Source organism: Anomaloglossus baeobatrachus, chromosome 1, assembly GCF_048569485.1.
Source record: "Anomaloglossus baeobatrachus isolate aAnoBae1 chromosome 1, aAnoBae1.hap1, whole genome shotgun sequence".
NCBI classification, from domain to species: Eukaryota; Metazoa; Chordata; class Amphibia; order Anura; family Aromobatidae; genus Anomaloglossus; species Anomaloglossus baeobatrachus.
The window spans coordinates 751100509-751110482 of NC_134353.1; the positions used below are offsets into that span (position 1 = coordinate 751100509).

A 9974-nucleotide genomic window follows, 5' to 3' on the forward strand; every position below is an offset into this window, starting at 1 on the left:
AAAGCGAAGGCACATGCGGCTGACTATACAGATATATGGAAACAGGCAGATGCCCTGATAAAGCCTATCAAGCATGTGAGGACCGGTCTGTAGGATCTGTCATCACAGCCATGTTGGTGACTCTTAGATACTACAGATTTTCAATAATGTCAAATGATTTAAGAGTGTTTTAGCTGCAGTTTACATATGTGAAGAATAGTGACTATATATTTTTAGATTTTTACAAACTGTCAGCACATGGAAACTGTTAGAATTAGACTAAAAATAATTGTCCAAATCTGTTTAAAATGTACAGTTCTATACACATTGTCTGTGCCATTCATTGTCTTTTTCTTGGAAATGCTTACACTATATGGATACCACAAAACGGAATCTATTAGTAATATTTATGTCAACCATGTGCGGTCATGATAGACACTGGGACATGCTTGTTCCAAAAAAATGATATGTAAGGGTCCTCTGACCTTACACATAGTTCTTAGAGAAGCACACAATTTGTGTCCCTCAGGACTTAACAGCTTTAACCAATCTTTCATTTTCAGGGCCCGACTAGAGACAGAGTTAGGGTATGTGCGCACTAGGCGTTTTTTTCACGCTGCGTTTTTATGTGCGTTTTTGTCTCAAAAAAACGCACCCACGGCTAAAAAACGCGACAAAAACGCATGCGTTTTTGCCGCGATTTGGTGCGTTTTTTGCTGCGTTTTTGCTCACTGCGTTTTTAATCAGTGCACAATGCCATTAAAGATTGTTGATGAAAAAAAAAAAGGTCTGATGTCATTTCCTTCTTCAAAATGTTCATTGTATGCAGGAGAGCAGACAGCTGCAGAACTACAAGGCTCAGCATCCTCCATTCACTAGTGTATGCAGGAGAGCAGACAGCAGCTGCAGAACTACAAAGCTCAGCATCCTCCATTCACTAGTGTATGCAGGAGAGCAGACAGCAGCTGCAGAACTACAAGACTCAGCATCCTCCATCCAGGACTGTATGCAGTTTTTTGCCCAAAAAGAAAAAAAAATGACATGGGCTTCGCCATATTTTTGTATGCTAGCCGGGTACAGCAGGCAGGTACGGGCTGCCCCCAACCCCCAGCTGCCTATTTGTACCCGGCTGGGAACCAAAATTATAGAGAAGCCCTTTTTTTTTTTTTTTTAATTATTTCATGAATTTCATGAAATAATTAAAAAAAAAAAAATTACGTGAGCTTCACCTAATTTTTGAGTCCAGCCGGGTACAACTAGGCATCTGGGGATTGGAATCCACAGTGCAGGGTGCCCAAGCTTTCTGGGCACCCCCACTGCGAATTGCAGTCCGCAGCCACCCCAGAAAATGGCGCTTTCATAGAAGCGCCATCTTCTGGCGCTGTATCCAACTCTTCCAGCTGCCCTGATGCCGGGTGGCTAGCTGGGTCATAATGGAGTTAGGGCTAGCTGTATATTATCAGCTAGCCCTAAGCCCGAAATTCATGGTGTCACGCCAATATTAGACATGGAATTTCTAGTAATGATAAAAAAAAAAAACACAACACACAGAAAAATATTTTTATTAGAAATAAAACACAACACAATTAGTGACTCCATCTTTATTGAAATAAAGAACCCCCCCCTCCGCAGTAATCCTGGGTCAGGGTCCCGCGCCGTCCAATCCGGATCCAATATCATCTGATCGGTTTGCTGGAAGGCAAAGCGATCAGATGATGTGTCAGGTTAAACTACGTGAATCACATCACACATCAGCTGATTGTATAAAAGCCGGTTATACAATCAGCTGATGCATCAGTAGAAAAAAAAAAAATAATACTCACTTATGTGCTGTGCTGATTACCGGCAGCTCCTGCAGCGATCGATTGGACAGGAGTCTGATCCTGTCCGATCGCTGCAGGAGCTGCCGGTAATCAGCTGATGAAGTCCCCTGACGGCAGGATCAGCTGATAGCCGGCCGGGCGCGAAAAAGCCGGCGAGACTACGATCAGCTGATGCGTCAGGTGACTGCATCAGGTGATCCACCGCCAGGTCCTGCAAGCAAGGTCGTGCCCCGGGGAGACTGCACACAGCCAGAGCGGCGGTACCGAGACAGGGGCTGGGAGCGGGCATGGCACCGGGACCCTGCACACAGGTGAGTATATATGACATTTTTTTTTTTTCTACTGTTCACTTTTGTTTTCGCCGCTGCCTCCACCTCCCGCCCAGACATGGCGCCGCACGGAGCTGACATGCACAGGACGGGAGGTGGACGCAGCGGTGACGGTACCGGGAGGATTCATGCTTCTGTGTTTACCAACAGAAGGAATCCTCTTCCTGTACACGTCACTTTACTGCCCACCCATTGCGTTTATAGCTGCGTTTTTAGTCATAGAAACGCGGCTATATGCGTTTTTCATTGCGTTGTTGAACATCTCATTGAATTCAATGGGTGAAAAACGCAGTGAAAAACGCAGAAATAATTGACATGCTGCATTTTTGTGGTCACCACAAAAACGCAGCTACAAAAAAACACTGTGTGCGGACAGCACTTATGAAAACCCATAGACATTGCTGGGGAAGCAATGTCACTGCGTTTTCAGCACAAAACGCGGTAAAAAACGCCGCTAAAAACGCGGCAAAAACGCCTAGTGCGCACAAGGCCTAACATTTCTGTTGTTTAACTGTGAATATATCACAAAATGACTTTGAGTATATTTTTGAATAGATTGTTTGTTTGTTTTTTTTCCCTCACAGGTTTAGTGTAAAATATCAGATTCTTTTGACATTTCAACCGATTTTCTTTTTCCTTCTATAACGGTATGTTCACATGCGTCCAGTATGCATTTTGAACATCTGAACCATATTTTAGTACAAGATTAGCATCAGAAGTCGCCCTCATTTTTTCCGGTGATGTGCCGCTTACACAGCTGCGGATCCAAATAAGTATTATTCCTCATCTGTCAGGTTTTCTGTGCCGAATCCATGGGAATAATTAACATGAAATGTTGTGTTCTTAGTGACAGGGTTACATGAACCCCGCTTACATGGGGTGTAGAGTTCTTGGGTATTTGGACACCGAATTCACATGAAAGCTAACGTGTGAACATACCTGTACAAATCCGCTGCTCTAAATGTCAATCACCGGCCTATCCTTTTCTTGTACTTATTTGTGACATGGTCCACGTTTTGCCTTTACAGTACAATATATTTGGGCTGTATGTTATTCTTTATGTATACACACGTAAGATAAAATTAAGCTTTGATGCTATAGTGAATTTTAACAATTTTCTTTAAAATGTAGTCAGATGCTAAATTCTTGCCCCCATGTAGTAGCTATGGTTACAATAGTTAAATATCTGTATAATGCCACCGAACCACTACATATAGTTAGTGCCAAGAAACTGGAATGTGCTTTCCTATAATAGTCACAAGATTACTGCTTACAGAAATGACCTAAGTTTGATTACTCTGGCCAACTGCTCCGCCTATGACATTTTTTACTTTCCTCCTTTTGGGTCTTGGGTGAACACTTTTGTAGCCATTTCAATGGATGGATACCACGTTCTAAGTCATGCACTAACGAGCAGTTGGATGCTTGGTACTCCTAACGAGCAGTTGGATGCTTGGTACTCCTAACGAGCAGTTGGATGCTTGGTACTCCTAACGAGCAGTTGGCTGCACGGATGGGTGCGAGTCGAATGCCCGAGTATATTGGAAGTCTATGTGGAACTCAACCATTTTTTGGACGATTTCCCAGAAAAATGCTGGCGGCTTGCTTATACTCGGGTACTCTAGTTGGGTCCATCCGCTCGTCCAACTGCTCATTACGAGTACCAAGCACCCGAGTATGGTAGTGTTCACTCATCACTAGTTCTTGTCATTATCCTAATATCCTATGTGTTTGGATGCTGTATTTGACACCAGATCCCTGTTTAGGCTTTATAGCTAAACCAGAATATCTTAATTTTGTTATCTGAAAGCATGGCCCGCATAGCAAACACGTAAATTAGAGAACCTGTATTAAGGTCTGGTCATCAGTGTTTATTCAGATGACTCCCTTATTTGTACTGTTGATGAGCTGTCCATCCATATTATCCATATCCACTCTGTCATCTGAATAGATGCAATGAGTTAAATTCAGCTCTGCTTTATCAGATGACTAATTTCTTATGAGGACCATTAAAATTGTATTATATGAATAGGACTGTAGCTGTATCATCTTAAAAGGAATCTGTCAGCAGGATTTTGGTTTATAATCTAACAGCATGATGTAGGGATAGAGAGCCTGATTCCAGTGGTGTATCACTCAGTATACTACTTGTGTACCAGGATATGGAGGACACCTGACAGGATGTGCATGCAGTTATAGCGATGTTGTGGCAACCCCAGAGCAAGCACTAAACAATTACATGATTGCAATAAGAGAAAAAATATTTCATGGGAAATTGAGCTACATTTATGAAGTGCAATATCCGTAGGATGCAGTAAAACCACTGAGAAATAAGTACATTATGAGCTATATTTAGTGAAACTTAGGTTTATTTTAATTTTCTATATATTCAGTCAGAGTGGGATCGATTGCTGGGAATAAAGTGAATTTTGGTTTATTAATTCTCTGGTTTTTACTAACTAGTTATAAAGTAGACATCCACTGTTCATTCTTGTCCTTCTACCATCTCTTGATGCTCCTGGTTCTTACTATTACAAGACATGACTTATTATTGTAAGTCATTTTTCTCTTTCTTCTCACTTCCAGTTTCTACTAGCTCATTAGCACAGCAGTATGCACACCCCAATGCTGCATTACATCCTCACCCCCCTCATCCTCAGCCGTCAGCCACCCCTACTGGACAGCAACAGTCTCAGCATGGAGGCAGTCATCCAGCACCAAGCCCGGTTCAGGTAATATAACCAATAGGTATAAGCTTTGATAATGTGAGGCTTGTTTAGCCTGACTTAGCTTTGCATTATTAATGAAGTTCATATCTTAGAAGATCTTGCTGTTTTGGTTTATGAAGGGTAAATGGTTTATCTGGAACTTTAACATGGATGACCTATCTTTAGTACATTTTTAGGTTTTGATTTCCTTCTATATTGGGATAATTAATACAAAAGTTTTTATTTTTTCATAGCACCATCAACACCAGACAGCCCAAGCTTTGCACCTTGCTAATCAGCAACAACAGTCTGCTATTTACCACACGGGGCTGGCTCCAACACCGCCTTCTATGACCCCCGGCTCTAATGCGCAGTCCCCACAAAACAGCTTCCCAACTCAGCAGACTGTTTTCACAATTCACCCCTCACATGTCCAGCCTGCCTATACCAATCCACCTCATATGGCTCATGTGCAACAGGTAAGTAACAATATTCAGTGTACAGTGCTTGTGACTTCCAATTTGGGTGTGAATCTGCTATATAATCTGTCAACAATAGTAATCGTATATTGATTTAATGACTAGGTATTTAGGGGAACTAGGCATGCAGGTTACATCCGTAACTATGTTGTTTTTTCTTTCTGGTAGGTAAAAGGGTTAGGAACATGCTTGAGACATTTTTATGACTTCTCTCAAAAGTATGTGCTTTCCTTGTCTAAAAGTTGCAAGTTCCACTTCTAGGTTTCCCACCCGAGCCCCATACTTCCTAAATACTAGGTTTCCCACCTGAGCCCCATACTTCCTAAATGCTAGGTTTCCCACCTGAGCCCCATACTTCCTAAATGCTAGGTTTCCCACCTGAGCCCCATACTTCCTAAATACTAGGTTTTTCATCTAAGCCCCATACTTCCTAAATGCTAGGTTTCCCACCTGAGCCCCCATACTTCCTAAATACTAGGTTTCCCACCCGAGCCCCATACTTACTAAATGTTAGGTTTCCCATCTAGGCCCCATAGTTCCTAAATGCTAGGTTTTCCACCTGAGCCCCATACTTCCTAAATACTAGGTTTTCCATCTAAGCCCCATACTTCCAAAATACTAGGTTTCCCACCAGAGCCCCCATACTTCCTAAATACTAGGTTTCCCACCAGAGCCCCCATACTTCCTAAATACTAGGTTTCCCACCAGAGCCCCCATACTTCCTAAATACTAGATTTTCCATCTAAGCCCCATACTTCCTAAATCTTAGGTTTCCCACCTGAGCCTTATACGTCCTCAATAGGCAATAAAGAGCTTTCTTTATAGACTGATAACTTTTTGTGCTGTTTAACACACCCCCTTTTTGGCACCTGATATATGGGGGAGTCAGAAATAACCACACAGCGTCCTTTTAAAACGTTCCCATCCCTGAATTGTGCTGCTCTTGTTTAATTTAATTTATTTCTGCACCGCAGATCGCTGCGGTTTTGAGTACATTACAGGTAAATGGTATTTTCAAAGTCCCAGTTACACGATGCTGAACAAATTCTTCGCAAAAGTGAAAGCATGGTGCAGATTTCAAATCTGTGGCATGCATGCTCCTTATTATGTGGATTTTTGTCATTTCCATACTATTCAATGCTTAGTACATGGAGCAGGGAGAAATCCATGTGTTACTTGCAGATTTGTAACCAAATCTGCAGTGGAGATCTTCCACAATATGTGAACATTTCCAAGGCATTTCTATGTCCAGATTAGTTTTGTAGTTTTAAGTTAAAATGATCTGAACTGATTTGACTTTCCAATATCCTTTACTGTTAAGGCTCATGTCCAGTCAGGAATGGTTCCTTCCCACCCAACTGGTCATCCCATGATGCTGATGACGGCACAGCCTCCAGGAGGTCCTCAGGCGGCGCTTGCACAAAGTGCTTTACAGCCCATTCCTGTTTCTACAACTGCACACTTCCCCTACATGACACATCCTCCAGGTGAGCCTTGGTTCAGAATATCAGCAGATTATTTTTTTTTATGTGTAATTTTGTTTTTTGGTTTTTTTTTTTTTTTTGCTAAAGTCATGAGTACTAACAACTTTCCTTCTCCTTCTTTCATGTTTTAGTGCAAGCACATCACCAACAACAGCTCTGAACTTGGTGCTTCTGTGAAAAAAGGCTGGAACCCTTTTGTAGGCCAAAAATTCTCTCACCACCTTCTTCCTTCCAGTGGAAGTTGTGACATCTAGAATTTCTCATTTTTGTTTAGAAAAAAAAAACCAACCCTGATTTCTGCTAACCTCCAATAGGAATGCTAACTGATCACCTTGCAGTGGGAAAGAGTCGAATGGAGTAGAGGCATGTAGGAGCTTGCAGGCTGACAGTCCGCTGCATTGGTCCTCCTAAAGCCCCACCTTTGCTTGCTGATAACTGGAAGTTATTTATTTTTAAAGGCCCTTCTAAGTTATGAACTCATCAGCTAGCGAAGGAAATAACACGAGTGATTCTTGCTGCTATCTTCACCTTAAAAACAAAAAATCAAGACTCTAAAACCCCTTTTTATGTCTAAACTTGAAACCGATTCAGTAAGATTCTTATCATCAAACTGATGGATTATTATTTATGAATCAGGTTTGATGTGACCACTGTCTTGCAACAGTGGAGTAACTTTTAAGTTAAGAAAAAAAAACCTTTTACTTTGTAGATAATATAAAATAAAAACTTACAAAAAAAAAATAAAAATTAAAAAAGTTTTAAAAACTGAACAATGGCTTTGTGGTTTATAATTTTGTATTTAAAGGACAAAGAACTACTTGCTCACGCATTTCTGGACAAGCATAAATGCTTTTCTGCTTCTGTATCCTGCAGTAAATTACAAATTTCTACTGTTAAGGTCATATGAAGTCCAATCTTTCTACTATAGAAGTCTGCATGCCACGGATAAGACGGCTTTACAGTAAAGTGGTGAAAATCTGCGTTTACACAACATGGCGAAACTGCATATCTTCCAGAAAAAAGTGATCATGGGCTCAAAATGACAAAGTATATATTCTGAGACATATAAAAACAGATAGTTAACAAGTGGATGGAATTGCAGCACAACAGAAGTGAATATAGTAAAATTAAATAAAACTATGGGCTAGAGTCTCTTGTAAATCAGTATTCAGTTAATCTGCAATGATCATATGCCATACGTGAGGTCCATGGCATGATGTCTGTAATACATTACAGCACTGATTTATTAAAACCAGCGATTTTTCTTACCTGTCTTGATGTGGGGGCATGGTGGAGTTGGACTCTCCTGATTCATGTGCTCCATCAGATTACTGGTGTAAGATTTGTAGAGTTAGGCTATGTGCCCGCAGGAGTTTGTACCTGCGGGTACGTCCGCAGGTTTCCCGCAGCTGCACCACGGAATCCGCAGCTATTTTTAGCTGCGGTAGTACAGCGAAATAGCTGCGGTAAACCTGCCAGCATTTGTGCGGCTTACCTGCGGAAGTCCCGGCCTCTATCTCCATGCAATTACGTGCGGCTGCAAGACATCCGCAGCCGCACGTATCCGCAGCATGGACACAGCACTCCCCATGTCCCAAAGGATAACATGGGGAGTGTCTGTACAGTCACAGATTTAATTTCCAGTGGGAACATAGCCTACGTTACGCCACAGCTAGTCATGAACTAGATGGCAACCCCTGACTTCATGCCTCGGTCACACCCTAATTCTGCCCATTTTGGTGGAGCTTGGAGAAATTGCCTTGAAAAGTTGCGCCAAGATTTTGCAACTTTGCAAAGCACTTCACGTCAGAAATCTGCCGAAATTGCTTTGATGAATCGGGATCTATATCTATTTTACATTAAGATAATAGGGATCAAGTGTACATAGCAACATATCCTCAGGGGGTTAGCACTGTTGCTTTGCAGCGCTCAGGTCTTGGGTTCAAATCCCACCAAGGACAACATCTGCAAGGAGGTTGTATGTTCTACCTGTGTTTTCGTGGGTTTCTTCCCACACTCTAAAGACCTACAGATAGGGAATTTTTAATTAAGCCCTAATAGGGACAGTTTTCATGTCTGTAAAGTGCTGTGGAATATGATTTTGCTATATAAGCAAGTAAAAACAAATCTTGGCAGGCTATACCTCATGGCGATTGCATAGTGCTGAAATGCATGTTGAACATGGGTGCCACATCATCAGGATGTATGGTCTGCTAATGTTAGTGTACAAGAGCTCCCTATACTTATCTTACTGTTTTATAGACCTCATGCTATAGATGGTTCAGAGTAATTAGGGTATGTGCGCACGTGTGCGTATTACATGCAGTTACGCTGCGTTCTGCACCGCAGCGTAACTGCATGCGTCCTGCGTCCCCTGCACAATCTATGGAGATTGTGCAGGAGCCGTGCGCACGTGGCATGTTAGAACGCAGTGATTCGGCTGCTTGCCGAATCGCTGCGTTCTAAGAAGTGACATGTCACTTCTTTCGTGCGTTCTGCATGCTGTCTATAGGGAGAGGCAGCATGCAGAGCGCACGAATCTGCCGGCACCATGCGCTTCAGAACGCAGCTTTTCAGCTGCGCTCTGAAGCGCACATTTTCGGTGCGGTGCAGAGCGCACACGTGCGCACATACCCTTACACTGTCTCGGACTCTCCTTTTATATAGTAGCTACTATACTGGATGGCTTATGTCTTCAGTTCCTTTTTATTTGGTGTTGCTCTTTTTATTTAAAGGGAATCGTTTGTGTTTAAAAAAAAAAAAAAATAAAATAAAAATTAAGGCATCACTCCAGTGTAGTTTGTGTGTTTTGTGTGTGTATAATATACCTATATATATTTCACTGCTGCAGTGGTGGTTTAAATATAAATCCCCTGCTCCCTGTCTTATACTCAACTGTCAATTGGCTTTTTTTTTCTTTGCAGCGGCAATTTCGTTGGTCTCCTGTGATTTGTGACCTGCCGGTAGGTAGCTCCAGTGTTTCATGGGGAATGCCAGAGGTCACAACTCAATGCAAGTCTGAGAGCCTTGTTCTGGCTCTCGTAGAGATGCATTAAACGCTTGTGACGTAACGTCTTACTTCCAGGCAGTCAAATGTTATGAGCACTAGATGGTGACATAGGACTGGAGCTGTACCGAAAAGAGTCAATATTTTGGCAGAGGAGTATAATAC

At 42.1% G+C, this 9974-nt stretch overlaps 1 protein-coding gene across 7 annotated transcripts in view; it reads left to right on the forward strand.

Annotated features, from left to right (window-relative positions):
- Positions 1–7550, forward strand: part of ATXN2 (ataxin 2) — a 183566-nt gene extending 176016 nt beyond the window's left edge. For 5 of the 7 annotated variants that reach the window (XM_075323758.1, XM_075323785.1, XM_075323766.1 and 2 more), the window contains 4 exons: positions 4718–4863; positions 5094–5318; positions 6640–6805; positions 6934–7549. In XM_075323758.1, the coding sequence (XP_075179873.1) occupies positions 4718–4863; positions 5094–5318; positions 6640–6805; positions 6934–6962 (566 nt within the window). In that variant the 3' untranslated portion in view covers positions 6963–7549. Of the gene's footprint in view, positions 1–4717; positions 4864–5093; positions 5319–6639; positions 6806–6933 lie in introns of all 7 variants that reach the window. The other 2 variants (XM_075323804.1, XM_075323812.1) reach the window with 2 other exon arrangements.
- The last annotated feature ends 2424 nt before the right edge of the window (positions 7551–9974 follow it).